At 39.7% G+C, this 22,996-nt stretch overlaps 1 protein-coding gene across 1 annotated transcript in view; it reads left to right on the forward strand.

The window, feature by feature from the left end:
• The first annotated feature begins 8,471 nt into the window (after nt 1-8,471).
• The window catches only part of gfra1b (gdnf family receptor alpha 1b), a 44,066-nt gene continuing 29,541 nt past the window's right edge, over nt 8,472-22,996 (forward strand). Inside the window, exons 1-3 of the mRNA XM_038734909.1 lie at nt 8,472-9,038; nt 9,407-9,715; nt 10,844-10,927. Of these exons, the coding sequence (XP_038590837.1) occupies nt 8,999-9,038; nt 9,407-9,715; nt 10,844-10,927 (433 nt within the window). The 5' untranslated portion in view covers nt 8,472-8,998. The remainder of the gene's footprint in view (nt 9,039-9,406; nt 9,716-10,843; nt 10,928-22,996) is intronic.

Genomic DNA, 22,996 nt, shown 5'->3' on the forward strand with positions numbered 1-22,996 from the left:
ATGCGTTCACTGTTGCCAAGCCCCAACCCCACTGCAAGTCTGTGGTTCCCATTACTTTAGTCTAATCAAAGTAACCTTTCCCTGATGCTAATCATATCCAAACTGACCTTGTTCTTGCCTTAGGGAAGCTGTGAGTTAAACATGAGGCATTTGAGCTGCTTAAGGACCTGCCTCATTTTTTCATGCGCAGCTCAGATATGCAAATGGATGCAGCAAGGTGCTCCCAAAATCTAATCAGATCATCAGTTCTCCAGAGGAAACCTGTGGTGAAAGTATGGCGTTTCTATTCTGAATTGTTCTTCAGTTATTATGTTCAGAAGAATGTGTCTACAGACAAACTGAGAAAACATAGAGAGAGAAAAATGTCCTAGTATTATCATTATATATTTATTATTGATTCTTCATTCTCACTTATTTTTTCATCTAGTTTTACTACTTCTATATTCATTTAGATGTGAAAAAGCAGACCAAAAATACTCCACTTTTGTGTAAAGGTAATGTGATGTGTTCTTCTCCCTGTAGGAAGACAGAAGGGTAGGAAGGGTTGGTGGGTCCTGTGGTGGTTCACTGCACAGCAAGTGACCCACCACAGACAGGTGTAGTGGGTCATAGAACTAATCTGTGATACAGAGCAAATAAGGAACAAGTAAAGAATAGATGATACCAAATAGACAGTGAGTATGTGGACAGAGGCTGGTTTCACACACTTTGAGGAGCTCAAATGTTGCATATGGAGGAAGGGCTGAAGGCACTTTACCTAAAGCAACAATATATTCCTGCAATGATATACATTTAAGAAATAAAAGTAACAGAAAACACATCCATGCATCCATGGAACAATAATTGCTCTTGAGCCAAAACTATATCCCAAAAAAGACAAGATATTTAATTTCTCTGAGAGCATGTCGTAAAAATCCACAATATCAGATTACATTTAAATGGAAGAAGTAATTTCAAGATTTTTTAAAAACAGCAGACCATGATTCAGCAGGTCAGACTAGCAGGTGCAGCGTTATGTTTTCCACTAGATGGTGCTGTAGTATTTTTATTTCACTAGGCGCTGTGAGATGCACCATCCTTCCTATTCCTCCAATGCAATCACGGATGCTTATGATAGAGTTTTGACCTTTCAGATAGTATAGCTAATAGAAACATGTTCTGTGGATAACAGCTAACATCTGCTTAAAAGAGAGAAAGATTACAACCACAAATAAGTTACTGTGGCAAAGAAAAACAAAAGATAGGCTTTGATTTTTAAGTTAAAAGACCTTGAATCAGTGAACTAAAATATTACAAACACAATGAATGCATTGGCCTATTCTGACTCCATTAGAGTAGATGTCTATATCAGTGGTTCCCCCACCTAGGAGATGGTTTTTAAGATGTAAAATTAAAAAAATAAACATAATTTGCATTGCAGAATGTTCTTTTCCCTTATCATTACTTTCCTATTGTAAAATACTGGACAGTTTTCTTTCTTCAGGCTGTTAAAACCATTCAAATGACACTATCCAAGAAGGAAACATCAATCCCTCTTTGGCTAGCAACTTATTGCAATATGCAGAGTAAAAAGGGGTTATGAGTGCACATGGTGTGTGACAAGAGTCATATTGCAAAAAGGGTGGGAACCATCAGTCTGTAGATAATAATGCTGCATGAATATTGCTGGTGAAAAGAGAAGTATTGGTGGTTTGACTGCTAGATATGGTTAATATCACAGTATTAAATAGAATGTTTTCTTATACTGATATACAGAAGGATGGCAAATTAAAGGAAAACCCAACTATGAAGTGTCTTAGTATGGAGTCAGGCCACCACAAGCCTCCAGAACAGCTTCAGTGCTCCTTCAGTCTGTGGAACTCCATGGGACAAGGGACAGACGCCATTCCTCCACAAGATATTCTCTTATTCATATAAACACACAGAATTTACTTAATGTGTCATCTTATTACGATCAAGAGAGACCCGAATAGAGCAGATAGAAAGAAACACAAAAATAGCCAGACATATCAGAAGGATATATAGCATCTGAGAGTCCCAGACAATACTAATAATAAGTTGATATTATATAATTGGGACTCATGGAGATGGTGGCGGAGAGCATTGTCTTACACGTTGGTCCAAAATCTTCCATAGGTGTGAACTGGGTTCAGATCTGGTGACAGGCCGTAGCATTTTATTCACATTATTCACACATTCACTGAGCCCTGGTCCACGGAAGCATCTGCATTTGATGAGTTTCTCCACTCTTTTATTCAGGTTTTTACCCATCTGTATGTCATGCAAATGTATGCAAAATTCAACGCACAATCTCATAGGATTTAAGTTACAACGTTAACAATTTATGCTATCTAATATGTGTCTTTTGGATTCTAAATTACATTTATTCATTTAGCTGACACTTTTATCCAAAGCGACTTACAATTGCTATACATGTCAGAGGTCGCACGCCTCTGGAGCAACTAGGGGTTAAGTGTCTTGCTCAGGGACACATTGGTGGATGTCTCACAGTGGGAATCGAACCCAGGTCTCCCACACCAAAGGCAAGCATCCTATCTATGCGCCATCACAACCCCCTAAATGTAACAAAACATCCCTATGAATGCAAACTCCTCACTTTATATGGCTGCATACACTCTTGCACTGTAACCATCTCATCCATTGTCCATCTTTTACACCACATTTTTGATTTGCCATATTTTGGCAAAAATGAATGAACACACATATTGTCCATCCATATGCTCAGTATGTTCCCAACACAATGTTCTGGGGCTTTGGCGAAAAGAGTGTTGGGACCATACAAAGCCAAAACATGGCTAAACACATACAGTCCACTCTTCTATTTTCATGTTCCTTGTGCACATCCATGCTATTCACATGGCATGGATGGAAGCTGTGTATTTAGCCGTATTTTGGCACAACTGTGGGTGTTTGGACCATGGTGAGCATTCAGATTGATAATGGAGTGGATTCTACTGCAGGGGAGATTTAAGACGTTTCTCATGATGTTTCTGTACTTCTCTGTGTTGGGAAATCTTGTCACAATAGAAATCCAATGAGATCAAAGTAAACCAAGCTGACCATAGATTACATTTCAGGTGAAAAATACATTTTGCATTTAGTAATACTTATACTAATAATGTTGTCTGAGTAAAATGTGTGTTTACATTAGTAATGTTTGTTAACAAAACAACCCTTTAATTATATACACAGTATATGAATATACCAGCAATTTATACGATCAACAAAATGACTGACCGGGCCTTTAACAAGAAATTAATCCTTTTAACATGAAGTGAGTTATAGCATCCTGTCAGAGGTGCAGAGACTGGCCTAGGGATCCGGTAATTGGTTAGTGTTGATCGTGTGATATACAATGATATCGATAAGCCCCTAATAAATCTCATCTTGGGGGACACATGAATTCACAAATGAATGATCACCAAAAGGGTTCGGAGATGGATAATGCTGAGAGAGAGCTTTTGCAAGGTAATAAAGAGCAAGAGCCCTCAGAGCTTGAGCCTCTTCCTGTTGCTGATTCTGTATAGATTTTTAATTTGTTTAAGTAGGCCATATCATATACAGGAAATACAACATTAGCTACTGCCCATGGTAACAACTGATGTCTTCCTCACCTCCATGGGGGCTTTAATGAACAATAATCAATTACATCCTAATTAGCACTAAATCATTCTATGGTTATTTAGATGTGTTGTGTGATAAATATGCTTTCACTGAGTGATAGTGGCACGAGGCAATGATATTGGAAGTTTACATTTAACATTTTACATCCAACATTGCCAAACCAGTCAAAAACTATTTAACTTTTAAAAAATGAACAAAGATTTTATTCACTTCTGATATCCAATTCAACAAGCCCAGTATGTAGCAAATACACATTTAATGAGTAGCACTGTCTATGGGTTGAAGCATTTGCACAGCTCAGGCTCTACAGAGAGATATTGACTTATTGGTCTAATAGCCCAATGCGTTTACAAGGGCCCATCCAATATCCTCTAAACACTTCATTAGAGATGAAGGCCATGTGGTTAACAATACAACTGAATATAAATTGCTCAAGAAAAAACTCCTGGGACAGTATGAGAGCTGGTCGATGCACAGCACTGAAGTGATAGTAAGCCTGTATGAAGCAACAAAATGCCTTCTAATTCTTGAATCTATACACAATAAATAGACAAATCAATGTACATTTACTAAAAATGGGAAATCTGACATGAATTACATCAAGTCAGATAAGTTTTTATTATGATACTAATGTAATCCACTGGGTACTCCCAGTTAATTAATCAGTCATGCTCCAATCGATTCAATTTGCTGGCTAACTCCCTGCCGCTTAAACACTTTTTCTTTATTCAGACTATTCATATACAATATTAGATGTTGCAAAAGCGAAGCAAAAAAATCTATAATACTATTACAAATTAATACTTTTCACAGAAAAAAATGGCATGAAAGAGTAGATGAATAATACAATCACTATTACAGCAGTCATTATTTTGGAGGCAATAGGCTAATTAATTTAAAGTTTCCTCAGGCCAAATCAAAACATTCAACCTTAAAAATTACAGTTTTGTCTCACGTTCATCTGGCTTGTGGGGATCCCTCTCTGAACTGACTCTTTTCCATAATGAGGTTTTCCCCATTTTCTTTTTCCTCATACTGAGATATATATAAAAGATAGTTATATGTCTTTCCAACATGCTCTGCTCATCCATTTTTCTACGATATACTGTAAATAAGTGAGCATGTTCTTCGACTTGATATAACTGCACTGTTCCTCTTACTCTTTGGTTAGTTTTTACACATGAGGACAATAACGTTGGTGCGGCAGCAGAGCAGCCTAAGGCAATCAAAAGAGAATAAAGAGGATAATAAATTGTTGACCGGTGCTCTGGCACTGAAAGGGCTGTTGTTCTGTGAATTTGACAGGATGGCACAGTTGTATCCACAATGTTTCAATGTGTAAGCCGCCCAGATCCTGACACATGTAGTATTTTGATGAATTTAGTTTGATGGCAGCCTTAACAATAACCACACTCTTTATACGTGCAGCAAATGGCATCTGGTATATGAAGAGAGCCTCTGTGTTTACCCTTAAAGTGCAACTTGCAGATTAATATTTTATTTTTTTTCTTTACAAAAGTTATACTTACCTTGTCTGACAATAATCCTTTGAAAAGTGAATGCAGGATTTTTTACGTTTTACAAGACAAAAGGGCACAAAGTCAGAGTGAAAATAGGCAATTTTGAGCAAAACTCTTCAAAACACTTATTTTTCAACATCATGTCATATTACATCAGATAAGGAAGTTGGTGTCCTTGACTCTGCCTCAGCTCAATGTCCAGTAGTAGCCTAAGTGGTAGTGAGGCTGAGCGGCAATAATTTCAGAGGCGTTGCTAAGGTGGCGGGGGGGGCTGCCTCATGCAATTACTGGACCCCCCGCTGTCCTCCCTCGCGACTCACAGATGCATTATATGCTTTTAATGAGTACTGTATGTACTGATACTTTACATTAGGTACTATTTTTAATCAATAATATATATTTTTTAGCGTCAGTGGCAGTGTGTAACTTTACTCCTATATCTAGCATTAGCTGTACTCAACACAATGACTATGACCTCAGTAATTAACATCAGTGAATGAACACATCGCAGACTGAATATTAGCAAAACATAAGCACTGTAAGCTTTGCACAGGTAGATTTTATGGCAGGGCTGTTGGTAGTTTCATTTTGTTTTTGGCTGTTGTTAAAGTTATATTTTCTTTTGAACATTTAGTTTCTGTTCTGAAACTGATCTGCAGAAAATGTAGAGGCCAGCCATTATTACCACCTGTACTGGACTGCAGCTTCCACTCTAATCGAGATACAGATGTGAAGGTGAAACACGGCCCGCTGAAACCAAGTACAACACAACCTTGTCCAGTATGTGGCTGAAAATTATTAGTGGTCCAATCTTTAGTAGTGCTCGTAGGTGATTGGTTAATTTTGGTCCCAGTAAAAATTAAGTTTTGAAAAATGTGTTATATTCTCCAGCTCACTCGTGTATGAATCTCTTTTTTTAGCTGACGTTTTAGTCCCTTTTCAAGATAAAGAGTAAAAACACATGAACAATGCGTTATACAAGTCACAAAAAACAACATCATTATAACCATCATCAAGATAGAATTTATTGCAGGGCTGTTGTATAGGACTGCATTTATTTTAGCTTGTTGTACATAATAAACTGGCATTTATTGTATCTGAATATTCTGTCCTGTCAATGGCTAATGGCACTTTTTTGTCACAGGGTGATAGTGTTGCCTCAAATTTGTAAAATGTTTCTTGTATTGTATAGTCTCTACTGGGATCATTCACACATGTACAACGTTTAAACTACATAATCTGTTTTTTCTACAGGCTTGTCTTGGCAGCTCTGCAATTCAAACATAATGGCAGCAGAGAGGTTGCTGTGATGGTGATGTGCGTTACATTATATAAACTTTTCCCCACCATATGTATTGGCCCTTATGCACTCTCTGACGGAGGAATACTCCATCAGGGAGAGAGAAGCGCTGTCTTGTCCTCCACTGCACCTGCACTGCTTTCTACATCCTGCTTGAAGATCACCAAGGATGAGGCAGTTGGCCTGTGTCTTGCACAGCATTCATTGTTTAGCACCAGCACAGATGTTTTCTTCAAGTTGAGAATATTATAAATCAAGGCAAGACACACTCAGTCACATTTCTTTGGTGCAATATCTCAAATAAACTGGAAAGAGAGATTTTGATGACATCTGGTAAACAATTAGTTGACGGGTCATTAATTGAGTTTTTTTTTTTTGCTTTGTTCTTAAAAGTTTTTCGACATTGCAAGAGAGTTGTATGAACATTTTCCCTAGTTACTTGTGCTGACTGTACTCAGAAGTACTTGAATAAATGGCCTGTGTGTATTCTTATGTAGAGCCAGATGCTAATTAACAATTTTTATTATAAAATATCAGGGATTGTGCAGCTTTAGTTTCTTTCTGGTGATATATGGATAATTGATTTTTTTTTCTTTTAACCATATACATTTGGTACATCCACATACAAGCTTCCAAGGTTCCAAGCTTGTGTTTTGGTTGTGGGGTTAAACACTTGACGGTACCTTATTGTCTTAACTGCAGTTCCTAAATATAATACATTAATAGTATTATTTAGGACATGTTTGTTATTAGTAATGCTGCTGCAGCATGCCTCCCTAACCATTAATGCAGTGTCTGTTCAATGATTTTAAATGTATAAAATATTATACAGTATTAATTGTGATTAATTTATTTGATGTTGGCCATATAGAGCTTTGAAAATTCCCCCTTTTCTGGTTACAAACTAAGTGAGAGTTTCCTAATGTGCCTACCCAGAATGCCTTAGGCCCAGCAGAAAACCTGCCTCTAAGCCGCATATAGCAGTACTGCCTGGGGATAGGGACACAATATCTACAGTTAAACCTGTTAATCTTGTGGCATCTGTAACAAGCTACATTTGGTCCCATACAGATGGAATCGAGGAAAAAAGGATACATCCCGCATTAATTGGGTTTCATAGTTTCCTTCTTACTAGTCATGGACAAAAATACTGACATATTCAAGCATTTTCCTATAGATTTCATAACAATCTTGTACATAACATTTTAATCTAGTAATCAAACACAATATGTACTGTAAATGTAAGGCAAGTAGATAGGGGTGGGGTTTTGGCGGGGTATATTGGCACCTAAATAGTGTGTTGTGCAGAATCTCTGGACTGCAAAGCAAGCTGGAGGGTCCCAAAATTCTGTACACATAAATTATTGAGTGCCAGAGTCTCATTTTTCACTCATTCTCTAAATCCGATTTTTTTTTCAGTGCAGAAAAACAAACTTTGATGGGAAAAGTTCTGTCAGCAGTTGTCACAATTTATATGGTAACTGCAATTTCAGATAAAGAAGCAATATGATTTTTTTTTCCTACCCAATTCCTCTTAGCCTACCATTTGTGCTATTCAATTTGAGGGAGTGAAATACCTTGAAACTTTTAAGCATCCTACAAAAACAAGACAGTTGTAAACCCACTGCCTCATATTAAAGTGCTGCAGGCTATTAATAGATCTGAGCTGAGAAGACAAAGACTTAAAATTCCTTCAGTGAGATACTGAGACACTTTAAAATGATTGCAATTTAGCTGTTTGATAGATTGTAAATGAGCTGTTATAAATGTTGATTTTCCTCAGGGTTAATAAGTGAAATCCATCCGGATGAAATGTTCTTACAGCTCTATCCCCGCTCGCTGCTGGCCAACACAATTTCTTTTGGCTGTCTTAGCAGTTTGATGTAAATTGAGGCTCTTAATGGGTTTATGGTTATTGTGCGCATAGTCGCATGACGTCACGCCTTCACGCGTAGCCTCTCCAGCCTCTCAGTGTTTCATCAGAGAGGAGAACAGTCCGCATCAAACGGAGTTGTTTTGACTTTCCACCTCCTAAACGGAATGTATTTTTCCAGCTTTTTTGGGGATGTATAATTTAAAACGCGCTTTCAGTCCGGCCAGGGCTGTGATGCAGAGTTAAAGTTGAATGAATTCCTTTGTTAAGTTGAACTGATTGGTTTAGAGTTTTACCGCGTGTGTAAAGTTTTGTCCGTGGCAGCTCCTGTGTCGGGTCAGTCTGTGTGCCAGAGCAGCGGTCAGACAGAGGAGCTGACGGGAGCGGAGTGAAGTGGAAATGGTCCACCACCGGCGCGTTTCTCTGCGTCTCACTTGTCTTTTTTTCTCGCCCGAAACTCCTGCAGGTCTGCACGATGTGGTATTAGCTGCTGGTCTCAGGTCGGGAGTTGGGATTCTCACTGTTGGATCTACAGGATGCATCGTCACCTGAACTCACATAATGTGCAGTCCGAAGTAACGCGGTTCTGAGTGACAAGTTCGCTTGACATTTTCTTTAAACACATCTTTAAATCTCACATACGGAATCTCCTTAAGCGCAATGATTTTAACAACTTTCGTCATTATATTGTCCTTTCTGGGTAAGTCACGCTTTCATCTTTGGAATTTCTGTGTTTAGGCTATAATATAGGCCTATGCTTATACATGTTTTAAAACGGCACCTGTTCCTTTGCAGTTCAACTCAATAAATGCAGCAAACAGTGGCAGTGAGGGAGGCACATCCCTCGCCAAACACATTCATTTTTGTTTCATTTGTTCCCATTGTTGACGCACGATTGCGCACATCGAGGGTTCGGAAAGTTTGTCTAACGCTCAGTGCATCTTTGTGTAATATTTGGCAACAGTAGCCTACAGTAGAGTAGCCGGCTAACCTGTGGTGTGTAGAACAATGTCGACAAATGAGTTCAAATCGTAAATACAAATCTGACTTCATTCTTGTAACTCCCAGACTCAGTGTTCACCTTGAGGGGTGACGGCAGCTCAGCCTCCCGGTCCGTGCGCCTGGACTGCGTGAAGGCCAGTGAGCAGTGTCTAAAGGAGTACAGCTGCAGCACCAAGTACCGGACCATGAGGCAGTGCGTGGCGGGAAGGGAGAGCAACTTCAGTGCGGTCACCGGTCCCGAGGCGCAGGGCGAGTGCCGCAGCGCAATAGATGCCATGAAGCAGAGCCCCCTCTATAACTGCAGGTGTAGAAGAGGCATGAAGAAGGAGAAGAACTGTCTCCGGATCTTTTGGAGCATATTTCAGAGTTTACAGGGTATGCACTGATTCAGAGCAAACTATGAATCGTTATCTGACTGATCAATGAGCTGACTATAAAAGTAGCCAAGGCATTTATGGTGGTGGAAGAAGTATAGGCTACCCGTCCTTTTTTCTTGCCAGAAGAAAAAAAAATCAATATTAAGTAGGCTGCAAGTCCTGCACTAAAAATTTTACTTAAGTGTAAGTACAGAAATATAATCAGAAAAATATATTTTAATTGTCAAAATAAAAAGGACAGTGCAGAATGACCCCTGTCACTGTTTTATATTAAGATGTCTATGAAGATTCTCAGTCATCCAGGTCATAGTTATCCAACGAAGGTTGGTTTTATATTAAGCTATAAGTGAATACTACTGGATAATCATCACTGACATTAAGTGTCAGTGTTGTGGTGGTTACTGCTGGTAGGTAGTTTAATCTGTAATAATGCATTCTTTAATAAACTCATCATATATGTTGTGTGCTTTGTGTGTGAAATCTGAAACTGCACAACACAGGTCAGATAAATGCAGTGAAGTAAAAAGTACAATATTTGCATCTGAAATAGAGTGCAGTAGAAGTTTAAAGTGGCTTAAAAGGGAAATACAAGGACCTCAGTTTGTAAGTAATTCAGTAAACATACTGTTACTGTCGCTGACAAATTGACATAATCATCCTTTTCCTGCAAATCGCTCAAGTTGCGATAAGCAACGTTCAGAAGCCTACTGGTCTTTTTAGGAATCTGAGCTGATAACGTGCTTTCAGAGCAAATGTTTCACTATTGTATTTTGAACTATTGTATTTACAATCCCACAGTGCCATTCATGCTGTGGCACATGTAATGATGCAACCTCTTCTCACATTGCACGCCTGTTCAGGAGATTGGTTTACAAGTACAATTATATTAGCTTAACCTTATACAAATGCATTTTGTGTCATTACATGACAACATATTACTATGTAGTATACATACAAAATAAGTACTCATATATGCAATATGAGTAATTAACAGGAAAATCCAATTGTCCATTTTGAATCATTGTTAAAAGAGTATCAGATAACATCCACCCACATTATGTTTAAACACATATATAGACTCACAATTTCAAGCACATGTTGTTGACAATCATTTTTTCCCATGCAGGTAATGATTTGCTTGAATACTCTCCGTATGAACCAGTCAACAGCCGGCTCTCAGATATCTTCCGCCTGGCCCCCATCATAGCTGGTAAGGACGCTGTTTTTACTTTGCTGACATTCCTCAGGTTTAAGTTTGGGCACTGTGCAAAGTGAAGTCACTGTATACATAGAGCAGTTATTTCTCAGTTGTGTCACCACATCACCCCTACAAATCTGTCACCATTTGAAAACCTCTCTTTTCTATCGCTGTCTGGTTTCAGGCTGCAGCTTTCAATGCCCATTATCCATCACAAAAGCTTTTATCTGCCACTGTGACCCACCGTACACAAAGCAGAGTAATTTAGAATATTTCACTTTCAGCTCTCAAAGCAATAATGAGAGGTCTGCATGTTTTTCCCACTGTCACAATACTAATGCGGGAAGTAGCATTTATGTGCTAGTTTTGTATTAATCATCCTTTTAGAGAGTAAAGCCTGTGTTGTTTGAGCTCCAGGAGCTTGCAGGGATGAATACCTTGATTAAAAAAAAAAAAAGAAAACCTGACGAGAAATGTTGCTTTTGGTTTGTTACTGTAAATTTAGATGCCATACATGTCCTCAAATGTCAGAGGAGTGCAGGTGGACTTGGAAGCACACACCTAGACAGGCCCATATTTAGATCTGCTGAGATGACACACGCACACACACAGGCGCACGTGCGTGCACCCACACAGAGGAGCAATTAACCATCTGTCTGTGTTTGATGGCACTGATAGAACAAGAGCTGTGTGTGTGACAAGTGCAGCACTCTGTGACAGTGTTGGGCTTTCTGGCTGGAGGAGTGCGTCTGCTGCACCGGCCAGCTACCATTTCAGTGAAAAAATCCATTCATTTTCATTTAAGTCTCTCTCTCTCTCTCTCTCTCTGGCTGGCTCTTGCTGTGATTGAAAACACTTAGCATATCACAGTGGCTCTGCTCCACATTCGATGACATAATGGTTGACTGTATTTCAAAAGGAGCGTAAAGAAATATTTGGTAGAATTTGGATTTCTCTCCCACGCTGGACTAGTGCAAAGCTAGTGCAGAGGTGGGTCTAGCAAAGGCTAAGAAGAATTGGAAGACATTTTTAATTGGAAAAGTGATTAATGATCCATGGGGCTTTCGGATAACGGGACTACTAGTGAAACAAAACAGGAATGACTGATAGGCCAAGAAGAAAAAGCAGCTTGAAATGTTCAGGTCATTTTTGAACTACAAACTAATTTGCTTAATGTAGCTTACATAACAGCAGCAGATCCAACTGAAGAAATGTGAAATGTTTCAATCGTGATTAAGAACTGCTGCTAATGTGCTCTTCTATCAAAGTCAGTGACAATGTGTTTTTTTTTTTTATAATTAGTTGGTGTTATTGAGTTTTAAGAAATCCAGGATGCAGATAAGGAGCTCGAGTTGAGTAGCCAGTTCAATAGACATGTTTAGCCAAAGGGGGCTCTAAGAAAAATAAATCACTTAATGGGTTAAATATCAGGAATCCATTTGCCATATGTGACCTCATTCCTCTCTGCAACTAAGCCAGGCCTCAGGCAAACCGCAGTGTAAAATAATGCAAATGCCAGTATAGAATGATCCTTAAGATATCCCATGGGTCAACTGCAAAGACATGATGCTCACTACTCTGAAAAAGTGAAAATCATTATTTATTTATATATTTAAAGCATTTCTTGGGATCACAGGGACCTAACAGATGAAGTTGTTTGCGATCATAATTGAACTTTCCTGTGAGTCATTGAACTCAATTTCCCAGGAATCCCCAGAAAGTCACACGGAAGTGTGAACTCAGCCTAGAGACTAAAGACGATGTTCAGTGACCTGGGACCTCTGACTTCACCTCATTGATAAAAACCACAGCACTTGTGCTCGCTCTCTCTTCTTCCCTCGCCTCTTCTTCTCCGCTCATCTTCTGGATGTGACCCTGGACCGACCCGGCGGCCACAGTGGTCTTCCAGCGTGGCCTGCTTGGACAGAACTCTCTGATCTTACAGCCACGTTACGAAGGCCCGTGTAAGATCCCTGCAACCAGCTCAGAATTAATAAACAGTATATCAGTTCTCTTGTTTAAGAGTGGTGCCCTGAGGTGAATATAAAGTTATATTCAATTAGTAATTATTAAATAAAAGTAATAATAATCATTATATATATTAAATATAAATTTAATAATTAATAATATATAATAATTAATTTTATTTTATTAATTTTATTCCAAATATGTTTGAGCAATTTACATTTCATAAAACATAGCCTACTACTATTACTGACTAATCCTTCCAATCCTGTTTTTGATTGTTATGTAATAGCTTTACTTGTACATATGTTTTGCAGTTTTCTCTTTCTATATAAATGACATGACAAAATATAATTATTAAATAAATAAATTCATATATTTTTGCATCTATGTGACTAGTTTAGCAACTAGAGGTTGGGGGGAAGCAAGATGGAAAACGTCTCTGAGTTGGTGTACCTTGACAGTCCACTGACCTGGGATAATGACTGCAGCAAGGGGATAAAGACAGGAATCAGGCAATGGGAGTCATGGCCAGATTCAAGAACATCTGGAAGAGCATCAGCATTCTACAGAAGAATCCTACACATCTGCTGGCAACAGAAAATCGCGGTAGTTAGGAGAAGAGTGGGAAATACAAGAAATATCATTCAAGTCATCATGGAAAGAAGCTCAGCTTAATAATCAACTGGTTAAAACTGGGTGTTTGGCTCAATGAATGGATCATCGAGGAGAGGATGGCTGAACAGAGAGTGGCTGTAAGACATCAAGGAATAATGGATGATTGATGTGACTAATTGGACAAAACTTTTTAAATTGGTCCAGTATTGAGCGAGTACGCTGCTGTCAGCAGAAGCATAACTGCAACATAATCCTTGCAGGCAATTTCTGGCACTCCGTCAAAGTACGTCCAATAAAGTGCTTGTTTTTGCCACTGTCAAGCTCAGATTGTTTTGACAACATTGTGGAAAGTATCCTTACAGAGATAAGCCTTTATTAAGATCGTTTTTGTTTAACAAGAAATATCCAAAAGCCAAAGCCACCAGACTCCCTTGACAAAAATAGCAATTTCAAACTTAACCTTTAAGCAAGTATGTTCATCATGTTAACCTTCTTAATTCTGCTAAAATTTGCTAAATAGCACTAAATACAAAGTACAACTGAGGATGATGAGAATTTCATGAGTTTTGCAGGTATTTTGTCAAAAACATAACAATGGACCTCTAGTAACCTGAAGATGTTACTAGATAAAAAGTCAGGGGATCACCAAAGTGATTACAATTTATGCTGGGGGGGGGGGCATGAACATCTGTACAAAATTTCATGATATCCATCAAATAAATGTTGTGACATTAGGACCCATCCTCCAGGGACCATGAATAGCTGTACCAAAAAATCTTGGCAATCAATCCAGTAGTCAGTGAGATATTTCAGTCTGGACCAATGTGGTTGACCAACCAGCCATGCCATTGGCTAAAAACAAAGACATCATAATTAGTTTCCCACTTCTCATGCTAGACTACTAGTGCAACTTGAGGCCATCAACAAGGAAAACTTCTTTACTAAATGACACTGAGTGAAAGACAACTTAAGGTGATTCCAGATGTACCTAACAGCCTTTTAGTTTTTCCTTCTTTGCAATCCCATGGCCAGAGTTAATAAAAGTATGGATTACTGCTGAATCATTAATAGGTGCAATTATGTAGGCGTGGGGCTGACTGTGAAAGTATCAGGCATGTTTGTCTTATTATTATTAATTATTATTATTATTATTATCATATGTAGCCACTTTGCCACGCTTCACACAGCAGCTGTGGCTGTTGCAGCTGCGACCCAACATTTCTTTTCTCTGTGAGAGGGAAGAATTAGAAAGTAGCATGGCGCTGTGGAGAGCCCCCAGCTGCAGTAGTGCATGGATCATGCGTACTATTCATCCAGCCAAAGGGAACCATCATAAACCGTTCACAGCGCACCAGTCGTATTAGCGACACAACCCGTACCGGAGAGGGAGTGGCGCGGCGGAGGGTACAGGGCCAGGAGGACCGGCCCGCTGTGGACGGTTTGTGATCGTTCCCTCTGGCTGGATGAAGTCTGACGCTCCTGATTTTAGGCATGGATCCATGATGATAGAGAAATATAGAAATAAATAGCATTAAAGCATGCTGTCAATATTTTAGAGACCCCCCAAAATATCTCAAATCATGCTTTTAGGGGAGCTGATGCCTTAGTTTGCACCCTGATTACATCGTAAGTGGATGTTTGGACTAGCACATACTGTACATTAGAATGAGCAAGGGAATATATTCAGACACTTCATTCTACCTTTTAGTATGTTCTCAATGCTTCCCTTTGAAAATAAAGACATAGTTGAAAATTTGCTCTATTTATTTGCATCCTGTGTTTATTTAAAAATTAGGAATATTTGAGTGTACATCAGTGTTAGAGCCTTAATGAATATATCAACGTCTCTATGTGGAAACACCTCTTGTACTCAATTTCTATCAATAAAATCCTGCCATTCATGTCGTTATGATGTTTTAACCTCTATTAACTGGAGCACATGTTCTGCATAAATGGTAAAGGTTTTCAGCTTCAGAGTGACACAATTCAAACAATTTAAACATGAAGTAATGATTTTATGTAAGCAGCCACTCACATAGAGGAAATACCAGTCCTGGCCTTCTAGTAGCTCCCCCTTCTACTCCCAGTCTATCCTTGTAGCTTATCAGTAGTCTTACAGAGAATCGAGTCAGTGAACAAGAGATGAAGCTTGGCATGATGATTTTCCATTGTGAAAACCTCAAGTATAATTCAGTGGGGTCTAGGGGGCCTGAAGCAACAGATTAATCCTCTGTAGTCTTTGTCCTCTGCCACTGGCCCAGTCTGTGAACTGTGCATAGGCCTACATGTGCAAACTGCTCCAGCTGAACTTCATCTGCTGAGTGGCCATCAGCAGAAGAAACACTTTCAATCTACTGATCCTTTTTACACACGACTGCTTTCAGCCATATCAGCGAATCATCTAAAGGCATTTCCTTTCACACACTTCTGCTTTGTTTTCGCTCTGCCCCTCTGTAACCGCAGAATAACACAATTTATTCCAACTGAGTTATCCAGAGGGAGCCACAACCCAATAATATGAGACAAGTTGTGGATTTAGAAGTTTTAAAGTCACTTCGATGCTGCGTAATCAAATATGAAAATGTAAGCATTCAGTGGCATGAAGTGAAGCAAACAAAACTTTATCCTATTCATTAGCAAGTAAGTAAGTAAGTAATTAAGTAAATAAGTAAAGTTAAGTAAAGGTTCTTGTTGTGAGATATAGGTGCCAAACCATGCAGGGCTCTATACTGTATGTGAAAACAAGAACTTTAAAATGAATCCTCAATTTGATGGGAAGCCAATGTAAACAAGATACCATGGGTGAGATCAGGGCTGGGCGATATGGCCAAAAGTCACATCCCGGTACTGTTAGGCAGAATTCTGGTATAAAATATAGATCGATATTTTCTGCTAAGTGGGCTAGGGAGGGGGTGGGCGGTTTTAGCAGACATGTTTTTAGTAACTAAGCTTGTTTACTATTTCACCTTTTTAATTATACTTCATTCTCAATCTTAAGCATCACTCACTTATTGAATTCGCCTCCTTCAGTTCTCTTCACACTCACAGACCTAACGTACCTCTGCTGCAAACACGTCAGCGTGCCCCGCTTCTTATGCCGTTTTTCCATTACCAGTACCAACTCAACTCACCTGGACTCGACTCGACTCGGTTTGGCCGTCCTCCGTTTTCCATTGCAGATAGTACCCCTAAATGTAGCTGGTCGTCATAGCGACGCCACACACAACTGCTGTCTCTTGATTTAAGTTAAAATGTTTCAATGTTTCAATGTTTCAAGACCGATAAGACGGAGGTGATACAAAAAAAGTACCTGGTAGCAGGTACAAGTACAACTTTTACACAATGGAAAACCAAAAAAAGGCGAGTCGAGCTGGTACCGTGCAGTGGAAAAGGGGCTTAACCATCTCTCGCTCCCTATATATCCACTACAGTAGTAGGCTGTATAAAGTCACCAAAAAAACCAGACCTTGTCTTCTGGACTTTTCCTCCTGTGATTCCGTTCACAGCAGAAGCTGAGCTGCATGTTGAGGAGGTGTGTTAACGACATAGCCTATCAAAACAAAACCAACGTGGTAGCTAACGAATAACATCTGACTGGTGTGTTCACTGTCGCTTTACCTGGTCCGCTCTTGTAAAATATCCAGTGTCGCGACTTGTAACGTAATCACCGTGTTTCTCAGATAAATGCTACAACGTGTCGCCTAACCTGGGCATAAGTAAAGTGTATGTGTGGGAAACACTGAATGAACCGTGGTTTTCTTTTTACAAGCCAGGTCTTCAACAGTGTCGACCAGCACTGTGTCTCCCTCCATGTTGTTGAAAGTTTGTGAGTAGACGGCGGTGTGCAGACGCAGAGGGAGGGGCAGGGCTGCGCAGTGAGTGAGAGAGAGAGGAGCAAACGCTGGCAGGACTTTACGAAAACATTAATTAACTCAACATCAAATTATATTGGTATAAACGGTATTGTCTAATTTCATATCTCTTTTGAAATTATATCGGTATACCTCATCATACCGATATACTGCCCAGCCCTAGGTGAGATATGAGTTGTCCTGCTGGACCAACAGCCTGGCAGTAGTGTTCTGGACCATTTGTTGATGGTCCAGAGACAACTTGCTGAGGCATGTGAAAAGGGAATTACAGTAGTGAAGCTAGGATAATATAAAAGCGTGAATGATCATCTGTAGCTCAGGTTTTGATACAACAGAACATTGGCAATGTTTCTTAAATGGAAGAAACATGTACAGGTCAAGACTTTGATATGTTGATTGAAGTACATAGACTGATCAAATATAACACCTAGATTTCTAAGACAAGACTGTACAGCTGAAGAAAGGGACCCAATACACTGAGCAACCTTGGAAGCTATGCTGTCTGAAGCAATGAAAATTACCTTAGTCTTATTTGCAAATCTATTAAAAGTTGTTAGCCTCCAGTCCTTAATGGTAGTCAGTTTGTCAGTTTCATCAGGCTTAAAAGAGACATACAGGATCATCAGCATAACATATATGATAAAAGAAACCTTTAAATTAGTATGAGGTAAAGGGAACATATACAACGCATAAAATATAGGACCTAAGGAAGAACTCTGAGGCACACCACAGGAAAGAGCAGCAGTCACGGTCATGTAGGGACCAAACGACACAGAAAAACCTTTATCCGAGAGACACAAAGAGAGCCAGTCCAGGGTGCTCCAGAGACATCCAACCACTGCATAAGCCTTTCAGTCAGGATGCTGTGATCTACTAGACCCAGCAGAACCAAAACAGAGCATTCACCCACATCTGAAGACTCTGAGAAGAACTGTTTCAGTGGAATGCTTCTGACGAAAACCAGAATGGAAGTGATCTAAATGTGTGCAGTCAAGATGGCAGTGGGCTGTTTGGCAACAACTTTCTCAAGAATACTGTATTTCACAGTTTTGCCTTCTTCATAATAGAAAGAATAACAGATTTGTTTTATACAACATCTGAATATCTGAGCACTTTGGGTGGTGGATATTAGTCATGAACACAAACACGCTTGTACGTCTATCCTTGTGAGGACCGTCATTGACATGCGTTCCCTGGACCCTTACCCAAACCTAAACCATCACAACTAAAACTAAAAAACCTAAAACTAATTCTAACCTAACCCTTAAAACCAAGTTTTAACCTTCAAAAAGTCCTTAGAAGCTGTGAGGACTGGCCAAAATGTCCATGCTTTCCAAAAAGGTCTTCACTCTGTTGGTTTGAATCTTGTTTTTGTCCTCACTATGTAGGAAGTACAACACACACACACACACACACACACACACACACACACACACACACCCCCTGCCACTCAGATGCATATGAATTTTATTGGATGAAATTCCTCACCAAGATGAGTGTACCTCACAGCTCAGCCATACATGTACTGTATGCTGGGACCCTAGTGGAAATTCAACCATTCCTGATGCAGGCAATGGCTAATCATGGCTTTGAGATAAGAAAATAAAACGCTGTAGGCTGCAGGCAACACAGGATGCCCACACATAATCATTCATACTGTGCAATTCCCCCTGCATACATTCCCATACAATGACACACATTTTCAAAAATATTTCAGTGCTTAAGGCTTTCCTTAAATCTCCCAGATTGATATACAGGTGCATAAACATACAGGGTCATGGTTTTAACTACTAATGCTTAACAGTAGGAAGCTAGATACGAGGAAAAAATAAGGGAGTCTCCTATATTATTTGACAACTTCTAAATGGTAACACAGTACATAGACAGTTTTAAAAAAATATATTTTAGGGATTTTTAGCCTTTATTCATGAGCTACTTACTTCCTGCTCTCTCCCCCATATCCTGCAGTCATCTTAGCCTTAACACAAGCTTAACTTTACTTTCAGAACCAGTGAGTCAAAACTGAAGGCAATATTAGCATGTTAACGTCAGCATTCTTGTGAGCTTATATCAGAATCATGCTGAACATGGCAGACATCACCAATGCTGAGGGTACTGGACTAGGGGGATGAATGACTGAATAGAAGATTAAATGAAAGAAACAAATGACAATAGGAACTAAGTGAGATTTTGCTAATTACATGGGTGCACTTAATAAATGGGTCTTGTGTCTGGTCATAAATACTGAGACACTGGGGTGGATTTAGTGATGTTGGCAAAAAGCCTGATAGAAGGCAGGGTGCCATGAAAGAGCAGGCTCTGACCACTGCTGTTTTCTTTCCATTATGGGAGATGACAAAGAGGGCACTAAGTGGAAAGATGATTAAGGTTTAGAATGATTAGGCCTAAGTAAAGCAGTGATACATTGTGAAGGAGTATTTTGGACCATTATCTAGACAGCATACAGAGACTCTGCAATATAGTATTATTTACTATTTTTTGTGGGAAATAAAAATAGACTGTTGAATCAGGATATGTGATATGACTAGAAAACATGTAAAATCTACACTATATTCACACTTTTGGCTGCAATTTGGTCGAACTCAGGTTGTCATTCAGCATCCCACTGTGCCACATAAAATTAGGCATCATCTGCGTAAAAAAGTGGCTTATTCAGGATTTTTCCTGCGTAGAGAAATTTTTGGCGCCACCCAAAGAGGTTTTAGCAAGTGGCAAAAAAAAAGCGTACTATTGTGTGTTTTAATAGCCATTTATCAAACAACTGCAAGCAGAACATAAACTTAAATACAACGTCTTTTCTTCCAGCAGTCACCTCTCCTCTCATCCACAGCTGCTGGATTTTGCAGCTAGCGCTGGATTTATAAACCAGCTGCTGCGTTGGTTTAACTCATAGACTGTATGGTTTAACTGCGCTTGAACGCTCCGTTACGAAGCTCGCGCTATTGGCTTCCTGTTATTTCTCACAATATTAAAGCAGTTTATGCTTGAATGAGCTGGTATTCACCGGTACTGTCACTTTTACATTTTACTCTTTGGCGTACCAGCTCTCTCCTCTGCCCTCTCTAAATCAGGTTCTCCGGGCACTATGTGACGCTCACCTGTTCCTGTTCTCGCCTGCCTGCTAATCTCCGCAGACATAGTTGCTCATCAAAGTCACTTTTTGTTAACCAACCAATCACAGCCTAGAGGAGGCGGAACATTAAAAAAAGGTTGAGGCACTACAGCAAATTTTAGAAACATTTAACTCGTCATTCTTTATGCACAGTTTTTATTTTTGACAAGTTAATTTGCATAAACAAATGAGAGACTGACCACAATGTAAAGCATTTTTCTTGCACAATAATTTAGTGACTTAAAAACAAACCACAGAAACTGCTGTTTTGTCCAACTGTAATTAATATTTGGCTTCTAAGGGTAAGCAATAGTAGCCTGTACTATTATCTGAAATTCTAATGAATACACAAACATTAGCACTAATCAAACCTTAACCACAGTGGTGTAGGCTAACATCAGAAAATGGTTTTATTTGTGACACACCTAAATCTCTACTAATGAACTATCTGTAGGCAGATTATCCAAATAAAGTGTAACATGTAAATATATTATTATACTAACCTTATACTTTCTATTTAATGTTATATATGTTATATATATTTGTTTATGAAATGGTTAGAAATAAAGAGAAAATGCATAGATTTTGGTCATTAGGTAAGTCATTGCCTTTACTGAACGTGTACCCATGCTTACTGTCGCGCGAAGTCACCCCCCAAATGCCCATTCTGAGCCAGGAAAACCTCTGTTATTGATATTCAACATTTACTAAACAAATACACAGCCCTGTTTTGTGGCTTGTTCTCAGTGGCATGCCGTAACAGTGCTGGTCTTCTTCACTGACTGAGCTAATAGTGTTGCCTCTAGATCTCCATGCACACAACTGGTTCTTGAGGTTTGGTTTGAATACTCTGTATCACTATAATCTGTGTTTCTTGGGTATTGGATTTTCATGTCAGACACAGATAATAGGGCAATTCGGTGTATTATCCAGCGCTACTACACTGAAGTTAAACCCTATAGATATATATAGCTAAAAGCCTTCTGACATCACCGCCCAATGTTTATCAGTGGCAGCAGTGTATGTCTGCATCCAAACGCATTAGGCTCTCATAAGGCAGCAGACTTTGATGTTGTTCATTAAACCATGCGGCCATTTTCTCACATTTCTTTAGATTCATTCTCAGCAGGCGCACAACCTAATATGGTGCGGGGCTTCACATCACCTATATTTGAGAGCTCACAGGCCAGTTTTCCAACACAGGTGCATGCCACAGATCAAAAATGAATGCTTTAGTCCACTGTTCTGAAAGAGTGTTTTCAGTATGAAAAATATTGCATACGCTGCTAAACTTTCACTGGCATTTCACAAGTTAGGCCATTACAAACACTGGCTGTCTCACATTCACTGTATGTGAAGGTAGCCCCCCAGGACACCATAATTAACCTCTTCTTTGAGATTCATATTTAACCCTACCTGGCTGCCAGTCTTTCAAAAGATCTTTTGTATCACCTATTAAAGGTCAAAGGGTCAGATTCTAGTGTTTGCTACATTGGCTTGTTATTTGGTCTACATCAATGGCAACACTGTGGCCTTGCTCAGGGGGTGCAATTTAAGAAGGCTTAGAGAGTTTTTTTTAAGCCTGTAGGTCTTTTAAAAATATGTTATATTGTAGGTGGACATATAGGGTTGCAGTTCTTGTTGCGCTGCAAGTCAAAGTCAATAGAAGAAACGAAGGTTACAATTTGGTAACCCTAGTTCTATAAGCACAGGCGGAGCCCTCTACTGGACTCTATGGGTACTACCTCCTCCAATCACACGCACGCACTTACCCACTGAAATTTTATTGTGCACGTAGCCAACCAATAGGACGTCGCTACCGATACGTGCATGACGTATAAATAGCAGTGTCCCTACTGCCTCAGCATCCGACTGCCTCTTTAGCAGACGGCGTCAGAGCGTTACCATATCGTAACCTTCGTTCTATCTCACACAGGCTCCGCCCTCTACTGGACTCTATGGGAACAGTGGTTGGAGCCCGATGAGTGTCCACCCTAGCCACGACAAGCCAAAGTCCACCACACCAACCCGGTCGGCCAAAGGCCGGCCAAAGCCCCGACCACCACATTACCTAGTGACAGAATGTTGGGACACCCCTGAGAAGGTCGCTGGACCAATAGGGGCTTGGCCTGACCATTAACACCTGAACTGCCCTGACTTCTCAATGGAACATCAGGCACTGCCAGTGTATGTTCCCCCTCTATACCCAGTAGTCACCTGATCCTCCCTTTTCAGATACTAGGTCGCACTTGCGAGCTGGACCCCGAGAAGGAGCCCGACATATCCAAGAGATAGAAACGCACAAACGGCCAGAGTAAGGGCCAAGATGCCATTGTGCAGATCTCTTCGACACACACCCCGCTGAAAAAGGGTCGTAGACACTCCCACACTTCTGCACACAACAGATGCACTCTCACCTCCCTGCACCCTAAGTGGGGTAGGAGGGTAGAAAGCATCCAGATTTATTGTCCTGGACCTGAACATGCTCCTTAT

The sequence above is a fragment of the Micropterus salmoides genome, unplaced genomic scaffold (genome assembly GCF_014851395.1).
Source record: "Micropterus salmoides isolate LMB-PRFRI ecotype aquatic unplaced genomic scaffold, ASM1485139v1 Ms_hic_scaffold_21, whole genome shotgun sequence".
In the NCBI taxonomy this organism is placed as follows: Eukaryota; Metazoa; Chordata; class Actinopteri; order Centrarchiformes; family Centrarchidae; genus Micropterus; species Micropterus salmoides.